This window comes from Equus caballus, chromosome 15, assembly GCF_041296265.1.
Source record: "Equus caballus isolate H_3958 breed thoroughbred chromosome 15, TB-T2T, whole genome shotgun sequence".
Classification (NCBI taxonomy): Eukaryota; Metazoa; Chordata; class Mammalia; order Perissodactyla; family Equidae; genus Equus; species Equus caballus.
The window spans coordinates 35,366,608-35,393,064 of record NC_091698.1 but is presented as its reverse complement, the minus strand read 5'-3'; the positions used below and the strand labels follow the sequence as shown (position 1 = coordinate 35,393,064).

Here is a 26,457-nt window from a genome sequence, read left to right as displayed (position 1 = left end):
TAAATTTACTAAAAGAAAAAGATGAGGTGGGAAGGTATATTGGAAAGGCCTTAGGACTAGGAGTCACCAAGCTCAATTTGCTATGGACTAAAGCTGCATGGCACATCACCTCTCGGGACCCCTGCTTCCTCATCCACGAAATGAAACAGCTAAACTAGATTGAGGGCCAAAGGCCCGTTCTCCTCTGAAATTCTATCATCAGGACTGGTTTTATGCAATAAAAATCCATTGTAATGTGCTCTATGTGCATAAACAGCCTGCACTAGATTCTGAGGTTAAAAATAAAAACCCACACACAGGAAATATAGGAACTCCTGTCTCTAGACTTATAGAGTAGTTGAAGAAATAATATAAAATACGTATACACATTAATCAGTTAAGAGATGCCATAAAACAACATGTGAATATATGCTTAAGTTTCACAGTGAATGGAAATACCACGTTCATAAGAGCAATCCAGAGGCAATAAGGGATCCAAGTAAAACAGAGGCCTGTAGAAGCAGACTTTGAGCACAAGTGGACTCTGAGGGCCTTCTCTCAGGCACAGCCCCTGCCCTTAGACCAGCAGTTCTCAAATCATCTGGTCTTGGGATCTCCTCTACTTATAAAAATTATTGAGAATCTCAAAGAACTCGTTTATGTAGATTATAACTGATATTTACTCTACTAGAAATTAAAACTGAGAAATTTTATAAATATTTATTAATTCATTTAAAAATAACTTTTAAAAACTGTATTTAAAAAAAATTCTAGTAAGAAGAGTGGCATTTATATTTTTGCAACTTTGAATGCCTAATGTAATAAAGGCAAATGGATTCTGATATCTGTGTTTGCATTCAATCTATTGCAATATGTTATTCCGGCTGAAGTACAGGAATAAAATCCAGCCTCAAACACATATGTAATAGGAAAAGGGAAAACTATTTTAATAGCCTGTTGGGTAATTGTGGATATTCTTTTTTGATACTACACAAACCTCTTCAAGCAGTAATTTCTTAAAGGTTAGATGCAATGTTGGAATCTGAAACCAGAGCAATGAACTTTACTTCGTTACTTTAAAATCCATTGGCCTGTCCTACACTTTAAACGGATCTTTTGCCTACGATGATTTTGGAAGTTGCATTGGTGAGATGGAAAATATAGTCTCAGTGAGTTACGTGGATCTTCCAAATGCTGACACATTCACCATTCAATATCAACAAACCACGTTCATCAGCATCATCCCTGGTTTCATTAGAAAAGTCTTTAGTAGGAGGGAGCTGTCAAGTTTACTGTGGCAGAAACAAGTTTTCCAAAATGTTAATATTCACTTGAAAGCTCAAATTTAATCATAGGCAACAAATAGTATAAGTTGTTCTCCTTGATATGGAAAACAGGTTTGCTTTATTATTGAGAAAAGGTCTGCCAAATACTCAAATCTGAATAACCAGTTTCTCTGTCAATCATTCAAATAAAAGTGGTGTTCCAGGAAAAAAAGCAGCTAGTTCAGCTCACAACTCAATGTGGAAAGTGCTTTACTTTCCATTTTACCACAAAATACTGACAAGAGTCAAGATTTAATAAAATTAATAATTTTTACTGCTTCATCAAGGACATTCTTAAACGAAATTGGCCTTTCTTTTTTTTTGGTTTTCCCCCTGTGAGTACACGGTGGTGAATGACTGCTAGCACAGTTTGCTTCCACTACCCTGTCGGGCTCGGGTGCCAGCGTGCCAGGGTCGGCGTGGTCTGACCCTGCTCACTCCAGCCCCGGCTACCCTCATTCTTCCCTCACCTTTTCTTCCAGTAACTCCAGACTGGAATGCTCTGCCTCTGTTCCCCCGCGAAGAATGTTCTCCCCCTTCCTTGGATACCTGGCAAATTTCTACTTACCTTCTAAGACCTGGCTTGAGCCTCCTTCTCCCCCATGGGCCTTTCTGACTCTTCTTCCCACGCTCTCCACAAATCCCCCTACAGCTGACCATCTTCTGTTCAGGGACCCCCGCTGTGCCTTTGACGCATCCCTACCGTCACCTCAGTACAGGGCTGTAACTCACTTCCCCTCCTAAACTATGAATCCCTGAACACAGGGACTAGGTCCTCCTCACTTATTTCGGTGAGCCCAACACCTACTGCAGTGGAGAATTAAAAAGCAAAGACTCCACAAGTCATTCATTCATTCACTGTGGGCTTGTGGAGGGTAACAACATCTCATATTTGAGTGGCACTAATTTCCACTTGATCCCTGTCCCCATACTCAAATAGTGGGACTAGTGCACTAGAAAGGAACAAGATTATGGTGAACCTAGAATGTCTGACAAATTTACAGTCTGTCCTATTAACAGTGAAGAGTCGCTTGAGATTTTTAAGCAGAGGAAAATATAATGAAAAGACTCTGGGGAAGTGCGGTCTGAAAATAGGATATAGAGACAGAGAGAGAACAAGTGTGAAAGCCTAAAAGCAGAAAGCCCAGTTAGGCTGGTATCAGTACAGTCTGAGCAGATGCCCAGGACTGCCGACTCCTGCCCTTAACCCCTGCAGTCTGACTTCCGCTCCTCCACGGTGTAACGGAGAAGCCAGGCAGCCCCAAGGATGAACTCCACTGCTGGTCCATTGATGTATGCCCACCACTGAGTAGTTACTAACCTCCCTGTGCCAGTTTCCTCACTCAGAATAGAAGGACAAAGACATCTTACTCAAAGGGTGAGGATAAAGGTTAAACACCACCACTTCCGCAGATAATTATTGTCACAGTAAGGATAGTAAGAGTAGCTGCAGCAGCAGATAACATCCCTGTGCGTTCACTCTGTGCCAGGTCTCATGCTAAGTGCTTTGTATAATATGTCACCTGAACTGCTCAACCTAGAATCTTGTACACAGTGGGTCCTCAATAAAAACTACTTCCAGAAGAACTAACGAGGAATAGGAAAACATGTGCCAAGTGAAACAAAATGCGTATGTTTAGTTTTTCCCATTAAATCCTAAGCTATTCAAGGATTCAGAATTCAGCCTAAATACATTTTAAAATTCACTCTCATACAGTGTAATGTTATCTTAACATAACTCTTTTTTTTTCCCAAAATGAAGTCCATTTTTACTTAAATTTCAAACTTTACAACTTCTTTGAATTCATGAGACTCTAATAACATTTTACTCCAATCTCCTAACAATCTACTTTATTCTTTCACTTATTGGACATTTATTGGTGCCTACTGTGCCAGGGGACGGGGCCGGGCATCAAGGATACCAGGTCCCTGCTGGAATCTAGTGTGGAGTGAGAGGCAGGTATGAAGCACGCCCTGCAGAGGAACAAGCAAAGGCAAGCGAGAACGAAAACAACTGGCGTGTCAGGGGTGACAGGGATCTGAAAAGGAAGGTTAGGGTGGTGTGCCAGGACTGGAACACGATGCTAAGTTGGCCTTTATTCTACGTGTAATGAGCAACTGTAATGGTTTAAAACCAGGGAGCATGAGGCACTGATGTATGTGTTTCAGAATGGCAGATAATTTGGGTAGCCTGGGAGAGAAGGTGGGGTGGTTGAAGGAAAGGAGAAGAGATGTCAGGAAGAAACAACCAACATGGCCCAGGGCCTGAACCACAGCAGAGGGACTAATTACAGACAACGCTCTGAATCTCAATACACTACTGAGATCTCAGAGACAGATCTTGCTAACTGAGTGGAAGCAGGGGATGAGAGAGAAATAAAAGATGGTTCTGAGGTTTGTGCCTTGAAAACTGCATGAAGTACAATGTTGTTTATATATACAATCATTCACACTTGAGGAATAAGCACAGAAAGTAAATCCAGGGAAGGATAAAGGGAAGAAAAACCACGAGGATGGAGAAGATGAAGAATGAATCAAGGCCACTGATGACCTCTGCAAACCAATATCAGGAGAGTAAGTTTCAACAGCAGCAGCGGCAGCAGCGAGCAAACAGCCCAGTTAGAGTGCTCACTACGTCCCTGGTGCAACTCTGCTGTATGTTACTAGGTCATTTATACTCCACAGTCCTTACAGCAACGCGAGGAAGCAGGCACTAATGTATACCTATTTTGCCGAGGAGGAAACTGAGGCACAGTGAGGTTAAGATGCCCAAAGTCATGCAACTTTTAAGTGGCAGACAGAAGCCACATGCTGAGGATTAGAGAGTGAATAAAAAATAAGGAAAGAGATCCAGAAAGTGAGGATTGAGTCACATCCTATACGAACATCAGTTTAAAATCAGCCCAGAAGAAAATCCAGTATACTCAAAATAGCTCTTGAAAATGCCTCAAATCACACAAAATCTGCATTGTTTTCTGTATACTACCCTGTACATGATATTGGCTCCTTTAACTCTGTTTTCATTATTTTTCTGTGGCATTCAGTTCACTGACTCTTCAACTTCTGTCACAATTATGGAGAGAAAGCTATCTCTTCCCTCTTGCCTGGCCTCCTGAAGATGCTTCTTCACTCACTGGCCAGGATCAGGGGAACCCTGAAAATCATTCGCAAGATTTTCCCCCAGGTCTTTGCCACAAGGCCCAGAGCACGTTCACTGCAGGGGCTGGCAGGCACCAAGCTGCTTCAGCTGTCACTGTGCTCCTTCTCTCCTCCACCCCAGGAATAGAGCTTAATTCCCGTAGGCTAAATGAAATTACAAAACGACTGCACACTATTCACTACGTTTAATTCTACGGTGGAGACAGCAAGGAAAGCCCTCAATAGGATGTAGAAAACAAAGCTCTTCTACTTGATCTCTGAGGGGAAGTGCTGCTTTCCAAGGAAAGACTGAAGCTGGAGGGAGAGGAGACGCTGGGAAAGGGTAGAAACGATAGGATCTTTAAAAGGTCAGCCTTGAAAAAAAGAGAGAACACCTTTACCCCTGAGATCAGGCGAAAGAACAGCAATGACAGGTGAAACCGTAAATCTGCAGGTCAAGTGAGGGCTTGCAGGCTGATGGCCTGAATGTTCTCCACTCAGCAGGTCAACTCACCTATCACAAGAGCGTGAGGTGATGCCTGGGAGGAGGACTCAGAGTAGAGAAGGGCACTGTGGGAAAGCGGGAGGAGAATCACCCCACAAAGAGTCCAAAGTCTATTGAGCGGCTGTACCGAAGGCCCAGCTCAGAAAGGTTTGATTTTAACTTTTACGTTTCCTTAAAAAGTTCATCTTTGAAAAAACAAAAATAACTTCTAAAATAAGCCTGTGATATTATTCAAGAGCAAAGAGCCATATTTTTCTAAACCCAAACTTACTGAATTATGTTGCTTCAAAAATTCTGCAGCATTTTCTTCTGCATTACCACCAATTTCACCAATCAATATGATGCCTTCTGTGGCTGGATCATTCAGAAAGATTTCAAGGCAATCAATAAAATCTGTTCCATTAAAAGGATCACCTCCAATGCCTGAAAAAGTCAAAGAATATCAAAACCAGCTGAAAATTTAAGGATGAACCATGAAATTTAGGAAGAAAGGTTGTTTTGTGTGGTTTCTTATTTTGTCTACCCACTTCTCACCAACAGTTTGAAACGTATCATCACTCTTGCATTTAACATTTAAAAATCACAAAAGGGGAGCCAGCCTGGCGGTGTAGCAGTTAAGTTCACATGCTCCACTGCAGCAGCCCACAGTTTGGTGGTTCAGATCCTAGGCATAGTCCTAGCACTGCTTGTCATGCCAAGCTGTGGTGGCATCCCACATAAAACAGAGGAAGATTGGCACAGATGTTAGCTCAGGGCCAATCTTCCTCACCAAAAAAAAAAAAAAAAAAAGACCCACAAAAGGCTACATTTATTTTTGCTTATCATATTACACAAACGCCAAATGGCCGTTGGTTCCTGATATTCACAAAGACAATCCTCTTTTTGTCTTAGCTCCTTTATCAAGTCTCTTCCCTCTCACAAAATTATTGCTAGATAACTCTTTAAGCATTGTGGGCCAACCCAGTGGAGTAGTGGTTAAGTTCATGCTCTCTGCTTCGGCAGCCTGGGGCTTACAGGTTTGGATCCCAGGCACAGACAGACCTACACACTGCTCATCAAGCCATGCTGTGGCAGTGACCCATATACAAAATAGAGGAAGACTAGCACAGATGTTAGCTCAGAGACAATCTTCTTTGAGCAAAAAGAGGACTGGCAACACACGCTAGCTCAGGGCCAATCTTCCTCACAAAGAAAATAAAAAATTGAAAAAAATAAGCATTGTAAGAAAATCTGTGTTTGTGTTGCAAGAATGAGAATATCTTCTTCGAATAAACATTTAATGAATTTCTTTTCTCAAAGTAACTATTAGATGAGGCACTTTACAGAGGAACCACTCACAGGTTTTAAGACACAAGACCCAGGGAGGGACAGGGACTTATAAAACGAAGTAGAGGAAGGGAAGCAGCATTTATTGAGTGCCAACCACATGTCAAGCACTGTGCCTTAGCACATGTTAGACCTGCCATTTCCTAATTCTTCCAGCCTGTCTGTGAGATGGCATTACTATTCTCAATTAACAAATTAACAACAGGCTGGAAAAGATGGAGTTGGCAACTCTGTTTAAAACCTTTTCTTATTCTCCATCACACTAAGTTATCTTGTATCTAAGATCATGCTTTACACATAGAAAAACTCAATGAATGTTTACAACATTTTATGGATTCGAGTCTTAATAAAAATTTTCCAGGGTTATATTTTATAATTGTTTATTATAAAAAGCTATTTTGAAAGGTTTTTAAAAGGTTTTCTAAGAATTTGAAGGACTATTTATAAAAATGAGAAATTTGCCTGGCTTTTGGCAACAAATAAGATTATTTTAAAACGTCGAAATTGTTTTACTTTTAAAAGTGGGAGGCAGTATGATGTGGCAAAACAGAGGTTCTGGGGAGCTCAACCTTCCTCAAGCCAGATTTTCTCTCCAATAAAGCTGTAATGGGACAACTTTTCAGCTCAGAGGTGCCTCAGAGGGTTGCCTCAAGAATGAAATAATGAATGGCAAAGAATTCAGTAACTGAACGATAGCTTATAATGATGGCAAGATGTAATTATAGTAACAAAAGTCCTAGTAGGAAGGACCATTTCTTCACAACAAGCAAAGTAAGTGCTGTGTTCAGGCACCGAGGCTCTCCAGGAGCCACATGGCCCAGGACATTTGTTCGGCAACGCGGAAGTCAAATCTTGGACGTGAATCTTGAAAATACACAGCAGAGCTTCACATTTAAGCAAAGGCAATTCAAGATCATAACATCTTTTTAATGAAATGGTATCAAAATCTCTTGCAGATAATCATATCAATAATTATTATTGTACTTATTTAATGAAGATACTGCACTCCAATAAAATAATTTTAGCAAAAGTTCCTCACCAACACACAAGGACTGCCCCAATCCAACTTGTGTAGTTTGGTGAACGGCTTCATAAGTCAGGGTGCCAGATCTGGACACAATACCTTAAAGGAAGAGAATTTAAACATATTAGATTATATTCATATGATAGACTATCACATGGTAAACTAAATTACAAGTACAACTATATACAAAATCCATTCCACGATTTGTTATCCAAATAAACAACATCTTCAAATGATGAAGAAGAAAAAGCTTAAATTAAATCAAGGAGGTTTTAAAAGTTAGACACAGGAGAAAGAAAGCATATATTAGTTAGGGTTATTTTATGACTATAAAAGCAGTGTAAGAAAGACCTACAGTCCTCCACATACAATGGCCTTCTACTGCTGCCATAGAGTTAGACGGAAGAATTAATCTACGAAAAGGTCCATAAGGAAAGAAAGAAGGCATCAACGTCAAGTATTAATCTTCAGCTAATAACCCTGGTTTAGGAAATAAATTCATGGTCAGGCTCGCTATATCCTGACACGCACTGACTGCTCAAGTGAGCGCTGTTCTCCCACCATCCGGGTCCCTAAGAGACTACCAGTGGGGCTCACGGTTCTTGGTGACGGTGTTCCTTTAGACTGTAACCTCCAGGAGGCCAGGAAAAGGACTGTTCTCCCCACCCCTGCGTTCCCAGTATTGAGTACAGTTCAGGCACAGGAGGAGCTCAGAAAATACTCACCAAATGGGTCAAAACTGAAAATCCTTCAATGGAGTACAACCACCCACTTAAACAATCTAATTCCCAAAGTTCTAAGACCATTCACTAATGGGATCCTGATTCAAGACAAAAAACAACCGCTGTCAGCATCCCCATCTGTCTCGTTCATTAGTTTTCCCTTTTCTCAGAGCCTCCTTCCAATCTACATCCTTTCTCCTTACACAGTCCCTCCTCTGTGGGACTGTTCATAACTGAGAAGGGTAGGCAGGTAATGCCTATGTACCTGTGTTATTTGGTATATTTAGCCTTCAAACAAAGTAGAGTCAGTCACTCAGCTGTACACCTTTGTGTGCAATTATCTAGTCTCCTTCCCACTCTACTATCTGATTCCTATGATACGGTTATTTGCAAGCTGTCCACTCTACACCCTAGATTACTGTGAAGAACAACTGTTTTATTTATTCTAGTCTTTTGATGGGTCAGTACAATGATCAGTGAATAGTAACACTAGAATGTTATTCTTTTAAATGGCTTTCATTTAATTAGATAAATGAAGTATAAATTATATAAGTGCAAACTGCATACACTGAAGGTAATGAAAGCAATGTTTTTGGGGGAGAGTACTCCTGCCATCCTCAAAGCATATATAGTAAAAGAGACTATCACTTAAAAATATCTATCATAAGCATAGTTCTGCTTCCAAAAAGCACAGATACTTTATTCTTCCTCCTAAGTACAACCAAAAACCCTGGGCATTATATATAAAACAAATATAAGAAATCTCTTAAAGATGGAGAGAAGGCAGAGTGGTTAGGGACCTCAAGACTCAAGGAATGACATAATAGTGAGTTCCCTGGGTTTTCTTTTGCCTCATTTCTCCCAGATATGGAGCTAAAGAAGCCAACATTCTAGAAACACATAAGGGCACAGAATCCACCTCCATCCCCAAAAAAGCCTGCTCTCTCTAGCAAAAGAACCAAGAGAAGGACAGTCTAGCAAAACAGAAAACTTTTAGATAATAACCACTCCATACCAACCAAACACTACAGCAAAAACTGTGGCTCCACCTCCACTCACATGAGCAAAGGCCAAAAGGGAATCCTAGACTTCTACATTTATGAGGCTCTAATGAGACACCCCAACACGCCTGCCAGGATGGTGAAAGAGGCCAAGTAGGCACCCAAGACTTGCATCTACACAAGCTGGTAACAAACCCCTGCCCACTTCTACAGTGTCAGTGGAAACCACGTGGGGACCCTGGATGACCATCCTCATCCGGCAGTAACGAGGCGTCTCTCCATCTCCTTGGTGGCATGGTATCAGAGAAGACCTAGTGGACAGTCAGGACTTGCACTATTGCCCAAAAAGAACAAGTCCACCCCCACTGAAGTGTCAGTGGAGATCACGTGGGGAGTGGGAACTATCATCTCCAGTAAGAAGGAGCCCACCCACTCTGGTGTCAACTGAGGCAAGTAGGGAACTTGGATGTCTCCCTCCACCAGGCAGTAACAAGGCACTGCCCCGTACGATCCCTGCAGAAGCACTGTCAATAAAGGCAGCAACACAGAAGGTCCAAACAAGACAGTCTCATAACATAACACTCAAAATATCCAGGTTTCAATCAAAAATCATTTGCATACAAAAAAGATCTCAAATTGAATGAAAAAAGGCAGTCAATAGATGCTGACACCAAGATGAGGGGGATGTTAGAGTTACCTAACAAGGATTTTAAAGAAACCTTGATAAAAATGGTTTAACAATTATGAACATGCTTGAAACAAATGAGAAAATAGAAGGCCTCATCAAAGAAATACGAAATTTCAGTAAAAAAATAGAATAGAGGCCAGCCCAGTGGTGTAGTGGTTAAGTTCACACACTCTGCTTCAGCAGCCCAGGGTTCACACGTTCGAATCCCAGGTGTGGACCTAGCACCGCTTGTCAAGCCACCCCATGGTGGCACCCCACATAAAAAATAGAGGAAGATTGGCACAGATGTTAGTTCAGCGACAATCTTCCTCAAGCAAAAAGAGGAAGGTTGGCAATGGATGGTAGCTCAGGGCCAATCTTCCTCACCAAAAAAAAGAGAAGATATAAAGAGCAACCAAATGGAAAGTGTAGAACTGAAAAATACAATAACCAAAGCTAAAAGTGCAATGGATGTGCTCAATAGCATAATGGAGAGGAGAGAAGAATCAGTGAAATGAAAGAACAATGAAAATTACCCAGTCTGAATGGCAGAGAGAAAACAGAATGGGGAAAAACAATGAACAGAGCTTCAGGGACCTATGGAACTATAACAGAAGATCAAATATTTGTGCTACCAGAGTACTAGAAGGAGAGAAAAAAAGAGCATAGGGCTGAAAAAGTACTTGAGGAAATAAAGTCTTACAAAATTCAAAACTTGGCAAGAGACTTAAATCTACATATTCAAGAAGGTGAACAAATCCTGAACAGGAGAAACTCAAAGAAATTCACACCAAAATTCACCATAAACTTTAGAAAACTAAAGACAAAAAAATCTTTAAAGCAGCAAGAGAGAAACAACCCCTTACCTACATAGGAAAAACAATTCAAATGTCATCAGCTTCTTCATCAGAAAAACCATGGAAACAAGAAGTTGAACAACATTTTTTAAATGCTAAAAGAAAAGAACTGTCAATGCTGAATCCTATACCCAGTAAACCCATGCTTTAGAAATAAAGGGGAAATAAGGACATTCTCAGATGAAGGAAAGGTAAAGAATTTGTTGCCAAACAGATCTATCACAAAAGAATGGCTAATGGAAGTTCTCTAAGCAGAAAGGAATGCTAAAAGAAGGAACCTTGGAATACCAGGAAGGAAGAACACAGTAAGCAAAGCTATGGATAGATACAATAGACGTTTCTCAAGTTTTCTTAAGAAGAAATCAAACTGTCCTTATTTGCAGAGAACTTAATTGTCGACAGAGAAAATGCGAAGGAATCTACCAAGGAACTCCTAGTGAGTTCAGCAACATTGCAGGATACAAGACAAACATACAAAAATCAGCTGTATTTCCATAATTAGCCATGAACAACACACTGAGACCAAAATTAAAATACAACAAAATTTACAATTTCTTTTAAAAAAAAGAAATAATTAAGTGTAAATCTAACAAAGCAAGTACAGGGCTTGTATGCTAAAAACTACACAACGCTGATGAAAGAAATCAAAGGCAATCTAAATAAATGTAGAGATATACCATGTTCATGGATTGGAAGATTCAACAGAGTAAAGATGTCCATTCACTCCAGACTGACGTACAGATTTAACACAATTGCTATCAAAAGTGCAGCAAGAGTTTTTGTAGATATAGACAAGATCATTCTAAAAATTATATGGAAAAGTAAAGGAACTAGAATAGCTAAAGTAATTTGAAAAAGAATGAAGTGCAAGGAATCAATCTACCCAATTTCAAGGCTTAAGAGCTACAGTAATCAAGACTGTATGGTACTGGTGGAAGAAAAGGCACAAAAGTCAATGGAACAGAAAAGAGATCCCAGAAATAAACCAACACAAAATGCCTACTGATTTTTGACAAAATGCAAAAGCAACTTAATGGAAGAAAGATGATATTTGCAACAAATGGTGCCAGTGCAATTAGACATCCACAAGCAAAAAAAAAAGAAGAGAAAAGAACTTTGATCTAACTCTCACATCTTACAAAAAACATTAACTGAAATTAGATCGTGGATTTCAATTGTAAAACTATAAAACTTTCAGGAAAAAAAATAGGGACATAAGGCTAGGCAGAGTGTTCTTACACTTGATATCAAAAGCACACTTCATGTAAGAGAAAATTGATAAATTAGACTTCATCAAAAACTAAAAACTTTTGCTCTCTGAAAGATGCTGCTAAGAGAGCATGAAAACACAAGCTACAGAGAGGGAGAAAATATTTGGAAATCACATATCCAACAAAGTACTAGTATGTGGAATATATAAAGAACTCTCAAAACTCAACAGTAAAAAAGCAAATAATCCAATTAGAACATGGGCAAAAAAAACATGAAGAGACATTTCACTGAAGAACATACACAGATGACAACTACATGAAAAGACATTCAATATCACTAAGCATTAGGGAAATGTAAATTAAAACCACAATGGGATATCACTGAACACTTATCAGAATGGCCACACATAAAAAGTGAGATCACAAACGCTGACAAGGATGTGGAGAAACTGAATCACACACATTGATGATGGAACTGTAAAACGGTACAGCCACATTGGATAGCAGTTTGGTGGTTTCTTAAAAAACTAACATGAAACTACCATACAAACCATCAACTGCATTCCTGGGCATTCATCCCAAAGAAATGAAGACTTACGTTCATACAAAACCTAGTAGACAACTGTTGATAGCAGCTTTACTTGTAATAACCCCAAACTGGAAACAACCCAGATATCTTTCAACAGGTGAATGTGGTACATTCATACCACTGAATACTACTCCGCAATAAAAGGAACAAACTATTAATACAACCACCTGGATGAATCTCCAGAGAATTATGCTGAGTATAAACAGCCAATCCCAAAAGGCAACATTCTGCCTGATTCCATTTATATAGCATTCCTGAAATTACAAAACTTTAGAAACACAGGACAGATTATTAGTTGCCAAGGATTAAGAAGGGAGTGGGAGCAGGAGGGAAGTGAGTGTAACTATAAAAGGGCAACATGAGGGATCCCTGTGGTGATGGAAAAATTTGTATCTTAACTGTGTCAATGTCTATATCTTCACTGTGACATTGTATTATAGTTTTATAAGATGTTACCATTGGGGGTAACTGAATAAATAGTATGAGGAGATCTGTATTATTTTTTACAATTACATGTGAATTAAAATTATCTGAATATAAAAAGTTTAGGAGTGACATCAGCATCATGGAGGAGTGAGTTGTTCCCTTTGTCTCTCCTCTCTAAGTTACAACTAGTAGGATATCCATGACCACCAAAAGACTCCCTGCACAGCACCAGAACGCCTGAGAGATGCATGCATCCATACATTGGTGGACTGGAGCCCCAGGAGGCAATGGAACTAGAGGAGCAGCCCTCCCCCACCCCTGGTAGCAGTAATCCAAAATGTAGACACCTTCAGTGGGAGCAGTGGTATCCTGACTGGAGGGTTCAAAAAGCACACCAGCGCCAGCAACCAGAGGCTGCAAGAGCAGTAAAGGTACTCATGGCTTAGCCCCTGCCCCTCCCCCAGTGGTGGTGGGTGGTGCCTTCGACCTGATCCTTCAGAAAACACCCGTGCTGCCAGCACCCCCAGACAACCTGGGAGGAGTAGCACAGGTGGTGCACAGGGCAGCAGCATCTGAATCCATGGAGAGCCTGCAAAGAGCCAGTTGGGGAACGCCAGACCCAGGCAACTCCAGAAGCAACACAAATGCTCGCAGCCTAGTGACCCTGGTGGCAACACCTGAGACTGTAGCAACATCATAAGCAGCAAGGCACCAGCAACCTCGGAGGCAGAAGCAGCAGAAGGAGGGCACTGATGACACCAATGGCAGAGGCAGTGGAAGGTGGAAAGTGCAGGCTCTTAAATACAATGAGAAGCAGCTCAGAACCAAAGTAATCAAAGCTTTACTCAAATAAGAAAGAAGTTTACTACCCCCAATGCGCCGCTGAGGATCAACTCATCAAGCACCATTCTTCATAAAATACTGTAGAACAGAAATAAAATGACAACTCTCCAGAAACCAAACTTCAAGTCACAGAAGATTGCAATCTGACAGAGAATTCAAAATAGCTGTCATGAAGAAACTCAACAAGTTACAAGAAAACTCAGAAAGACAATTCAACAAGCTCAGGAATAAAATTAATGAACAGAAGGAGTACTTCACCAAAAAGATTGAAACTCTAAAAAGTTTAATTCAAACAGATTTTTAAAAAAGGATGGAGGGGTCAAGTATGGCATGTGTGGTTCAGAGCAAAAACAAAAAGTCTATCATAAGAGAAACAAAAAACATGGTGCAACTAAATATCAATTTGTAATCCGATAACATTTAATTAGCTGATATATTAGTATTATTAGCTGTCATTAACACAAACTAGAAAGCCACTATACGATTTTACTGCTATCGTATTATGCCCCATTCAGAAATATCCAAGGGACTGAAATTCCTCCCTTTCCCTAAACTCTTAGCTTAAGCATTTGAAGTCACTGAGGCTCCTGAGACTATCAGTACTGGTTTCAAAATAGTAATAGTTAGTACAAATAATCATCCTTTCTCCCTCACCTCCTGAAAAATCTTGTAGTGTATTTCTTTTACGTGAAACTTTAAGTCCTTTTTCAAAGGAATTAAAAGCAGTCTCCCAGAGGATTGCCTCATCAATGTGTTATGGCCATTTAGAGAACCAAGGTCAAGGCCTTCCCTGAACTTCTCTTAGTCTTTTGTTTTTGTGGTTTATGGGCACCTTAGAAAGCACAGTGGTAATCAGAAAGCAACTCAGCACAGGACACTCCTTCTTCCATGCCAAGCTCAGGTCTACAGCAATAGTCATTCAAAGCAGACCAAAGAGGATAAAGAGGACTCAAATACATACAAGAGCATCAGTGACTACGTGGTCAGGCCCCCACTAGAACTCAGATGATCCGTGGAACTCCCTGTAACTTCCCTCATAAGAGAACTTGGTGAGTAGGCTATTGGCAGCAGGGCTGACAGCTCTAAGAGACATTAGTAATAAAGACAAATCATGACCTTTAACCCAGTCCTGTAAACTACACAAGTGACATTCACCCACGATGTTGGTTATTCTTACTTGTATTAACAGACATGGTTTATAGATAGAGAAAATACTGTAACCATCTATTATTGTGGAGAAACTGTAGCTTACTGAGAGTTAGGTGTGAGGAGTCTAAAAACTGGCATAAAGGGCTAACTTTGAAATGTTAATTTGGTTATTTCCTCAAGGCATTAAACAAGTAGCACTGCAATTTCCCCAAAACATTTTGAAAAAATTTGTGATGTCCAAGAGGGCAAAGTAATTTTAGGATAGGACACAAAAGACTAACAATAAAAATATTCACAGCACATATATCTCACAAAGGACTTACATCTAGAATATTTATAGAACCTCCAATAATCAACAATTACATTAAAAATTATCTAAAAAAGACAATCCAATAAAAAATAATGTGCAAAAAACCTAAAAGATAGTTCACAAAGGAAGATACATAAATGGCCAATAAGCACATGACATCATTAGTCATCAGGGAAACTCAAATTAAAACCATAATGAGGCATCATTTCACTCCCAGTAGAACGGCTAAAATTAAAGACTGACAATAATAAATGTTTGTGAAGATGGGGAACAACTGGAACACTCATACATTGATGGTGGGAATGTAGAATGTATAGCCACTTTGCAGGGCTATCTGGCAAGTTCTTAAAAAGTTGAACATACTTTGAGCCCATGACTTAGCAATTCCATTCCTAGGTATTTTACCCAAGCAAAATGAAAATGTGTCCACAAAAAGATCTCTACACAAAAGTTCACCTTAGCTTTATTCATAATGGCTCAAACCTGGAAACAACCCAAACGTTCATCAATGGGAGAATGGACAAATTGTGGTACAATCATACAATAGAATATTACTTAGCGATAAAATAAAATTAACTATTAATACATACAAATACATGGAAGAATCCAGTGTGCTGAGAAGGCAAAGAACCTTGAAAAATCCCCAAAATATTTTCATTGATTCTGTAGAATTATTAGTTTCTCAAACTCATTCAATTCAGGGTATACAACTGATTCACTATAAAACTTTCTGGTAAATTCTACTAAAGTTAAATTAATTAAAATGAATTTGATTTGCACAGTCACAAATTCTCTTTGTGAGTTTGAGCTTAGGGCAAAGAATTTTTTTTAAAACTATAAGAAACATACTCACCCACTCTTCCTTTCTTGTGAATATGGCCAGGCATGATACCAATTTTGCATTCTCCAGGCTGAAGGAAAGAAAATCAGTTTCAGAAGAGTGAAAAAAAACTGTAACTCCTAAGTTATACAAACAAATACACTTGGACTGATTCAAAGCTAGTTGGCCTTGTGAGAAGCCAAATCCAGGCTTATTTTTATTTTTCACACTCACATTGATGACTCCAGGGCAGTTCGGCCCGATCAGCCTCGTCTTTCCCTGGCGCAGCAGTCTGTGCTTGACCCGCACCATGTCCTGCTGTGGGATACCTTCAGTGATGCACACGACCAAGGACACTTCCGCCTCGATAGCTTCATTAATGGCAGCAGCAGCAAAAGGAGGAGGGACATAAATGACAGAAGCCGTCGCTCCCGTCTGTTCTTTGGCCTGAAACATTAACCATGAAGCACTTTATTATCGGTTAAGTCATAAACATTGTAAAGTAAATTCAATACCATGATTTTAATAACGTCCTGGGGCCCAGGAGGAGCCCCAGGAGACATCGGATGTCTTCATTCTTCCCATTAACAAGTTCAGTACGCCGTCAGAAAAGATCAGAATCAAGCCCATCCTCTCTGCCCCTTGGGACGCCCCTCTGAACTGAAAGATTCTGTGACATCCCACTGAAAGCACTAACGGATGTGCGTTTGTGTCCCCTCATTCCTGTGGCTATCTTTATTTTTGATGTTCCGCAAGACACTGTATCACCCATTCAGTACCAAAGACCCTGCACGTCCCGAGGACAAAAAGAACGAGTGAGCCCCCGAGCCTCAGAACTTGGCTCTCAAACATCTGTTTAAACACACATCACATTTCACAAATATTATCAAGAGACAGCAAAAATGAAGTAGTTTTTTTAACTGACAAATTTTTACTCTAAATGTACATTGATTAGAAATAATCTAAAACACACGTGCATAAATGGCCATAGAATAAGAATGTGGGTCAAGTAAGCATTAGGGTCCACTCCACACTGCCCCTCACAATGCAAAGCACTTAAAGACCAGCAATTTGGCCGGTGTTCTCTGTGTGGTCTTTAAATACTACTCTCTACATATATCAACACAGATGTATCCTTCCTCCACGTGTGGCCATGTCTCTTCTAGTGTAATGGAAGCTCCCTGAAGACAGAGATTGTCAGTAATCTGTGACTCTTCAAGAGTGGCAGCATCTACTTTGTGAGAGGGCTCTATATAGGTCTCAGTTAAGGCTTCACCACAACCCTGCATGCTTAGCATCCTCGTCCACAAATCAAGATGCTGACACCAAGAGATATTAAGTAACTTGGATGAGGTTACATAGCTAGGAAGTGGCAGAGCCAAGATTCAAAGCCAGGTATATCTAATTCCAAAGTGTCCATTCTTTTCAGTTATAGCAGGCTACCTCCCTACAAATGCAAAAATGTAACTTAATCAAGATATAAATCAAAACCTTTTGTAAAGTTGTGCCCTGGGATTTTACAACAGATACGAATACCAAGGGAAAGAACATACAGCTGCAATAGAAGGGACAGAAGCAAAAAACAGTGTCTTCGAGAATCATCCCTGAATGATTCTCCACATCCCCAGAGGGAGGAGCTTTCTCTACTGCATCCCTAATAAAAAAAGGTACGTTGACAGCAACACAAGAGCAAAGTCAAAAGATGCTGACAGATCATCCAAAAATGATGCCAGGGGTTAAAAATAATTTTTTAAAAACTTTGTTCATGGTAGTAACAGAGAAGGGGTTACAAAAGAATTAAAACTAGCTTGTCAAAAGAAGTTAGATCACAGGCATGTAGGTATTTTATGGAAAATATACCCCACAGCCTTCTACCTCTTAAGGATACAAATACTGTTACAAGCTAGACTGTGACAACAGGGTCTGTGCTGACAAATAACACTGGATGAAAGGTATCCATCCTACCCATTTAGAAAGCTCTTTGTAACAGCTGAACAGGTGAGAAATACAGTATCTGTCAAAGAACTTACAGAATATCCCAAATGTCATTATCTATTTGTATCACAATGAATAATAAATGAATTGCTTAGGAACAAAAACTTTCTTTAAAAGAAAGCAGAAAGACTTATGACAAAAGTCAAATCTCCCTAAGGGAATTAAGAAAACGGTTTCTCTCTATACGTTGTGGTCATGAAGTCAGCCACAAGAGAATTTAGAAGGGAAAAAAAGACAAAAAGCAAAAATTTAAAGCAAAAAGATTTTAAATGATTCTTCTACAGGACGTACAATTTTTTGACTTTTTTAACTTTTCAAATACAGTACACTTAAACACACAGACACACATGTAGCAGACCCTATTCTCAAGTTTAACATAAAATGAAAATTCCAAATTTGAATGAGAGTTTTTTTCCTACAGTTTAGGGTTAAGAATACAAATTAACTTCAATTTGAAGTTAGTATTCCAAAGAGAGATTAAGTTTATAAATTTGTACTTTAAAAAATGCAATACTTTAAAACACGCCTTAAAAGCATGTTTATGAAGGGGGGAGGGATACATTTTTTATTACCAATACATCAATCCCAAGTACTAAGTTTATTTCCTAGATTTTTTTATTAAATAGCCAAGAATTTGTACTATAGTTTTTTTTATAATACTATTATTTCTGTATATATTCCTATAAGTGTAGAAAGAGAATGAAAGAATACCCCCAGTATTTACACTGAGTTTAAATAAGCTTTCTATAAAGGCAAAATCTGAGACATGGAAAACACTATAAAATTTAATTTTACATACTTTTATCTTATCTGAATTTTTACAATCAGCACATTTTAGTTTTGTAACAAAGAACTAAAGTTTAGTTTAAAATCATTTTAAAAGTATTAAGAAATCAGCAATTTGGGGAAGAGACTAGGACTCTGATTTGTCCATCTGACTCTACAGCTCAGTTCTTTCACAAAGGAACACCACACTACTTACTCTGAGCCCTGCTAAGGCTGCCACTCAGCAGCTATGAGACCACACGCAGGACCCTTCACCTCTCTGCACCCATAGGATCCTGGTCTTTAAAATGGGGCTGACAGCAGCACCTACTTCAGAGGGCTGTGGTGAGGCCTGAATGAGGCATGTATAGGAAGTGCCTGGCAAAGAGTCCATTCTCAGTAAGTGTTGGGGGCATGCTGACGTGCTCACTACTAACATCCTGGAAGAACGAGGAGTAAGGAAAAGATAATAAGCCAAATGGAAGCCAAGCCACTCACTTCTTCCCTTACGAACTGATACAGGCCTATAAACCAAAGTGACACAGGCCCTGGAGAAAACATCCAGCGCCTATGTGACTAAAGTGAACACATTGGTTTTTATTGTGATTCAAATTTCTCTAGATTATTGGATTTTAAAATAGCAAGTGACTCTCCCAAAAGGGACACAATTAAGATCTCTAACCAAAGTAAGCTTGCTCTTCCTCTGCTTTTCTTTTCTTACCAAACCCAGCACCATTAATTACCTCCTTCACAGTATTAAAGACCGGTAAGCCCAGATGCGTCTTGCCTCCTTTCCCTGGAGTGGTTCCTCCAACTAGTTGGGTGCCATATTCCAATGCCTGCTGGCTATGAAAGGTGCCCTGAGGGGAAAAGCACAAGACTCATGAGAAAAGGCAGGCTGGGAAGCCTGAATGGAATCTTCACCAACTTGGAAAAGCAAAGCAAACAGGTTAACCATTTCCCAGAGTGTAACAGTAAGATATATCCAAGTATTCTCAACAACTTAGTAAACACAGCTTAGTAAACAGGCCTCTGCAAAGCCAAAATAACTGTTTTTTAAAAAAGGAGATCTCGGGGCTGGCCCAGTGGTGCAGTGGTTAAGTTCGCGCACTCTGATTTGGTGGCCCAGAGTTTGTAGGTTCAGATCCCAAGTGTGGACCTAAGCACCGCTCATCCAGCCATGCTGTGGCAGGTGTCCCACACATAAAGCAGAGGAAGATGGGCACAGATGTTAGCTCAGGGCCAATCTTCCTCAGCACAAAGGGGAAGATTGGCAGCAGACGTTAGCTCAGGGCTAATCTTCCTCAAAAAAAAAAAAAATTAAAAATTAAAAATAAAAAAGGAGATCTCTTTTTATTCCGTTTTCAAATTTGGCTGATGATCAGAAACACCCTGGTATTTACTTAAAAGAATACCTCCTTTTCACTGTTCCTCAACTCCTGACGTCATCACATCCCGCTTTACTCAGTTTAAAACCCACAGTCCATCATTTTTTTGTTTTTGTTTTTGTTTTTTTCACTCTTGACTCTCTTTTTTTAATTAAATCTACTTCCTGAATATATCTTGAATCTATCCATATTTTTTCCAGTTCCAATGACTTCACCCTAGTCTCAGTCACTGTCACCTCTCAGCCATACTACTAGGATAACAGCTTCAAACAGGTCATTCCTTGTTCTCTCTACCCTTCCTCTACTCTTTTTCTCACACAAAAGCCACAATAATCTGTTTAAAAATACATAAATCAGATCAAAGCACCTTCTTGTTTAAAACCATTCAAAGGTTTCCCTTGCTCTTAGAATAAAGTCCTAAATCCTTAATAGATCTCTGGGCCCTCCCTACCCACTTCACTAGCCTCATCTTGCAGCATTTTTACCTTAATTAAGCTCCAACCACTTTGTACTTCTTTCAGTTTCTCAAATGCTCATGGCCCATCATTATATATATACAACCTTGGCTCTATCTCACTTCAACTTACACATCTGGCAAAATCACAACCTTGGTTAAAAACCAATTCTCCACCTCCTCTAAGACTGCACACGCACAGCCAAACAGTAGCTAAAGAAAAAATAAAACCACGCTAACTTGTCCTACTTTCAATGATCACTACCCTTAAGTGAGCCTTTAATGCTGCCCAGCCAGCATCCTGCAATTCCCGGTCCATTCCCTCTCCCTCCTCAACCTCAGCACATTTTGGACACACTGATTCACTGTTATGGGGTTGTCCTGGGCTTTGTACAATGTGTAGGAGCAATCTTTACCTGTTCTCAGCAGATGCCAGACCATACCCTCCTCCCCACCCCAATCAGTTGTTGTGACAACCAAAAACGTCTCCAGGGATTGAAAGATTCTTTTTCACTAGGCTTCTGGGGCTCCACTTCGCTTGGCTTTCCTCTTCGTTCTCTTTCCCTAGACTACTTTTCTTTTTCATTTAAATTCGCATTCTTGGTAATCTCATCCCTTATCATGGCAATATCATCCATACAGCCACAGACGCACACACACCTCCCCATACCTAGCCCAGACTTTTGCCTTGAACTCCAACTCGTGCCCAAAACCAAGTTCCTGGTCACTCCTCACCAGTCTACCCCATCTCAGTTAAAGACAATTCCTCTCCTAACAGACGTTCAGACCAAAAACACTGAATTCATCCTGATCTTCTCTTTCTCGTATATCCCATGTCAGATGCATCAGTAAATCTTATCGCCCTACTTACAAAATATAACCTACATCTTACCCTTTCTACTGCTACCACCTTGATATATCACCATCAACTCTTGACAGAACATTGCCCTTGCTCCCTTTCAATCTATTCTCAAGACGGCAGCCAGAACGATCCTTTTAAAACATAGGGAAGACCTTGTCACTCCTCGAATCAAATTCACCAGTGGGTTTCCATCTCATTCACAGCAAAAGCTAAACTCCTCACACTGGCCTACAAGTCAATATTCAGTCTGCCTCTTCACATCAGAACCCTTCACCTGTCTGACCTCACTTACTGTTCTCCCATTGCTCATTTCACCCAGTCATACTGGGACTGCAGCTTCCACACCCAACTCCTGCCTCACGGCCTCACTGTCCTCTTGGCCTGGAATACATTTCCCCTCGAGATCCACTTGGTTCCCTACCACATCTCCTTCAGATCTGGACTCAGAGGTCAGGCTTCCCCTGATCACCTGATACAAATCCCCCCTTCCCCATCCCAACCCCCACCACAACTCCACACACATACACATACTTCTCCTCTCTCTGGTCTACTTTTTCCACAGCATTTACACTTTCTACTATACCATATAACTTACTCATTGATTTTGTTGATGTGTTTCTCTCCCCCACCACTAAAATGTAAATCCCATGAAAGCAATGATTTTTGTCTGCTTTATTCACTGAGAGATGGCGCCTAAATCAACACATTACATACAGTGGGCACTCAAAACTGAATGGATCTATGTGGTCATTCTACAGGGACCTAAAAATGCTGACCTAACTACTCAAGTTCTATTAAAGGCATAAAAATAGGGGCCTTAACAGGGACTTCAGAAATTTCCTGATTCAACTTCTTCATTTTTCAAAATAGGAAACTTAGCCCTGAGCCCGTTAACTGACTTGTCTAAAGTCCTTATGGAGTTTTGGGAAAAACCACAGACCTTGCTCTCTCTTTAAGTCAGTGCTATGCAAGGTGTAGTCTATAGACTTCTGCTGGTGTGCAGTGAGATAAATGCAAAAAGAAAAAGAAATGGGGAAAAAAGAGAAAAATCTAATTTAAAAAAGTGACAATGTTTGCAAACCTTTAGCAATATTATATTGCTGCAACTTTCCTTACATTTTGCAAAAAGTATTGATCTGCCTTAGACTGTAAATTAAAAACAAACATGCACACCAACTGGTCTTTCACTCCAGATAGTTTGAAGCACTGCCCTAGACTACGACACTGTTAGATAAAGTCAAATGGACCACTTTTTTAGTCCTAATGTAGTGCTAAACAGGGATAACATTTCCTGTTAATAAGCTTATCTTCCTTAGTTTTCTCATTACCACCATCCAGTGCACAGTTAAGAATAGGAATAGTTCTAGCAGCTCATGAAAGCCTGCACAAGAAATTCCACCCATTGGAAATCTGCATTGCTGGAATCCACTCTGAACTACAAATAGTCCCCACTCACATACAGAACAACGTGTGCGCTGAAAAAAAAGAACTAATGAGACAAATGCAGACTTCCTATGGAGATAAACTCTAAATTCCAGGTCTCACTGTTACCTCTATAATAAGAGAATCTTAACCAAGAAATCTGAGCCAATTAAGGCTCCCAATTACTTAAATAAAAAAAGTGAATGAGAAACAATGTAACTGCAGGTAACTGAAAACTACTGAAACCAACCTTGGATTTCAGTATTTAGGCAAACCATCACCTAATTTAGGAAGCAGAGGCCATTTCAAATAGTGCTTACACCATGGAAAATGGTTCTTAAAAAAAGGTCAGAGGTTAAAATGTCAGAGGATCATATAAAGTTTAGCCAAGAGAAAAACAAAATCACACATAATAAACTTATGTGGGGAATTTGGGTTAATCAAACATTTGATTATATGTAACAAAATTAATATTTTAACTGGCAGAGGGGTGATAAAATGTACTTCAAATCTTAGATAAGCACCAACTTTGTTTAGAATATATATATATGTGGAAGTGATACACATAAAATACATGGCTATCAGGATAAATAAACCAATTTTAGCTATGAATAAAATCTCAAGATTTGGGGTGTTTCTTTCTTTGTTGGTGGTGGATTTGGTTTTTTTTTTAAGATAGTAGAGGAATGGAAGAAAAAGAAAAAAAGTCTACTGCAATTCACCTTCTTGTGACCAGTTATTTCAGAAAAAAGGCAAAAGGACACTTTACATGAAACAGCCTTCTAACCATATTCATTTGTTTAAAATACAGAACTATATAATTCTAAAGCAATTTCTAAGTTCTTTAAAAACAAAAGTTACAGAAATTTGGATATTTAGGGATCATTCTCTAGATCAGGGGTTGGTAAACTATAGCCTGAGGGATTTGGCTTGCCACTGGTTTTGTAAATTAAGTTTTACTCGCGTACAACCAGGCCCATTCACTGACATACTATCCATGGCTGGTTTCGCTATTATAATGCCGTTGAATAATTGCACCTGAAGACTGCATGGCCCACTAAGCCTAAAATGTTTACAATCTGGTTCTTTCAGAATAAGCTTGCCAACTTCTGCTCTAAATTACCAAAATACCACAGAATGGGCATGGCCATTCTTTCAATTATAGAAAAATTACTGACTTGTTTTTGGTTTTTGGGGTTTTTTTTTTGTTTTTTTTTTTTGCTGAGGAAGATTGGCCCTGAGCTAAAATCTGTGCCAATCTTCCTCTATTTATAGTATGTGGGCTGCCAGCACAGCATGGCCTCTAACAGAGCTGTGTAGGTCTGCACCTGGGAACCGAACCTTGGGTTGCTGAAGCGGACCAGGACTGGCCCCCTCCAAGAAAACCTTAACTTTTAAATTACAAAAAAAAATCATTGACTGCTTTTGTCTTGCCATATCTCCTTTAATAAAAAAAGAGGCACTTTAGGTTAAGACTTGTGGTTATCTTCTAATTGATTTAGTAGTATTCCTTCCTTTAGGGAAAAAACCTGTGCATCTACGATGGAGGAACTGTAAATTTGTCCAAAAGTTTTAAAGGGTAATTTAGCAGTAGCTGTTAAAATTTTAAGTACACAGAACCTTTGACACTCAATTTTACTTTTATGAATCTATTTTATGGACATATAAATGTATGCTATATACAATATACTGTATAATATATATATATGTAGAATGTACATTATATATGTGTTTGTATGAGCAAGAAAAATGTCTGGGAGGATACACATCAACTTGTTAACAGAAGGAACTCCAGGGAAGTAGAACGGTAGGAAGGAAAGAAAGGAGATTCTTATGTGCATTTTACTGTGGAATCACATCACAGATAAATAAATTTATGCAAATTCTATGAGGTAGGCAGGGGATAGGAAGAGAGAATGAATGTAGATGAATGAGAACAAATTAAAATACTTAGGCAATTTTGCCTGCCAGTCCCCTCGAAGACCATGTGCCCAGAGAGAAGACGAGATGGGAAAAGTCAATGTGCTGCTTCCTTTGCCTGTCTCAGCTCCCATGAGCCTCTCTGGCTTGAGCATTTCCCTACACTCATCTGTGTTTAACTGGATCATTTTTGCGCAAGGCCTAAACGTAAGCCATCTACTGTATCTAGTGCTTAATTAAAGAAACAGTGATCAATTCCAATGCTGAAGGAAAACCAGGTCTTATACTTGGTGAAAGAGAATAAGTGGGTTTTCAACATAATATACTCCTAGGGAGGGATTTTCAAGGTAAGTTTAAAGACAATTTTCATCCTACAGGCTGACTACAGCACCTAACTTCCTCCTCAGATACAGTTCCATTGCTGTAGTGCATACTTTTCTGCAACCATCATGTATTGCAACTTTTGTGATATTAAAAAAATAGAAAATAAATTTTTTTTTATCTCTAGTATACACCCTTAAAAACATCTTGATACACATACCTGCTTACCAGTGAAACCCTGGCAAATAACCTTCGTATTCTTATCAATATAGAGATGTTTCCGGGAAGTTGTATAGGAGCAATGCCGAATTCCATGCTGTTGCACTGAGAAGTAAAGAAAACATGACACATTACAAGTTTTCCAAACTTTTGGAGCATGAATTCAACTTGGAGACAAAAAAAATCCTCTAATGCAGGAGTTATCTTGTGATCATGGCAACTTTAAATGTCACTTATTATTTTTATTTTTATTTATTTATTTTCTTTTTGAGGAAGATTAGCCCTGAGCTAACATCTGCCGCCAATCCTCCTGTTTTTGCTGAGGAAGACTGGCCCTGAGTTAACATCCATGCCCATCTTCCTCTAGTTTTTATAAATGGGACGCCTACCACAGCATGGCTTGCCAAGCAGTGCCACATCCGCACCCGGGATCCAAACCAGTGAACCCCAGGCTGCCAAAGAGGAACATGAGAACTTAACCTCTGTGCCACCGGGCCGGCCCCAAATGTCATTTTTTAAATGAGACACACTGACTACAGAAATAGATTACAGAAACAAACAAACAAACAAAAAGATACTGTGCGATTTTCCAGGATCCCCTCTTTACTGAGAACCACAATCTTGGAGCTTTTTCTGAACTGAGAAAGAAAAGCTTGAGTTCATAATTTTCATTCCTCAGAAAGAAAACTGGGCCTCAAAGACAAACGGCTCAAATTAAATCCAGGGACTAAAAACTAGGTATCACCCTTACTAACAATATTACTAAACAGCCACATGCTTTCCCCATGTGACCCAACCCCTTTAAGCCCAACATCTGCAAACAACAGGCAGGCTAAGAGGGAAATGTCGTCAGGAGAACCAGTAAGAGCCACTCTGCAACTCATTCCCCAATAATAATATTAACAATAAATGTTAAGTCATACAAGAAAACTTATCTAAAATATAACTCAAAATTACTTAATTTGATCTCTTGTAAGAGAATGTTAGATTCAAGATCTCATATATAAAAGAAATAGGTAAAATAAAATAAATAGAAAAAGCAGATGAGGGAGAAATATGTAAAAAAAATCTAAGTTACTTTCAGCAACCTACTCAATGAAAACTGAGAAATCTAAGTAGTTACTAAAACCAGCTCCCCCACATTTCAAAAATCAGTAGAAAGTAGAACACAGATGAGTTAAAATTGTGGGCTACCTTCTAAATCCCCTTTAGAGCCCAA

General features: G+C 39.5%; 1 protein-coding gene across 2 annotated transcripts in view; it reads right to left on the bottom strand.

The window, feature by feature from the left end:
* Positions 1 to 26,457, bottom strand: part of SUCLG1 (succinate-CoA ligase GDP/ADP-forming subunit alpha) — a 37,992-nt gene that overhangs the window by 2,417 nt on the left and 9,118 nt on the right. For both annotated transcript variants that reach the window (XM_001497585.7, XM_005599870.4), the window contains 6 exons: positions 25,240 to 25,343; positions 19,396 to 19,512; positions 16,127 to 16,339; positions 15,926 to 15,983; positions 7,313 to 7,396; positions 5,219 to 5,370 (listed from right to left, as the gene is read on the bottom strand). In XM_001497585.7, the coding sequence (XP_001497635.4) occupies positions 5,219 to 5,370; positions 7,313 to 7,396; positions 15,926 to 15,983; positions 16,127 to 16,339; positions 19,396 to 19,512; positions 25,240 to 25,343 (728 nt within the window). The remainder of the gene's footprint in view (positions 1 to 5,218; positions 5,371 to 7,312; positions 7,397 to 15,925; positions 15,984 to 16,126; positions 16,340 to 19,395; positions 19,513 to 25,239; positions 25,344 to 26,457) is intronic.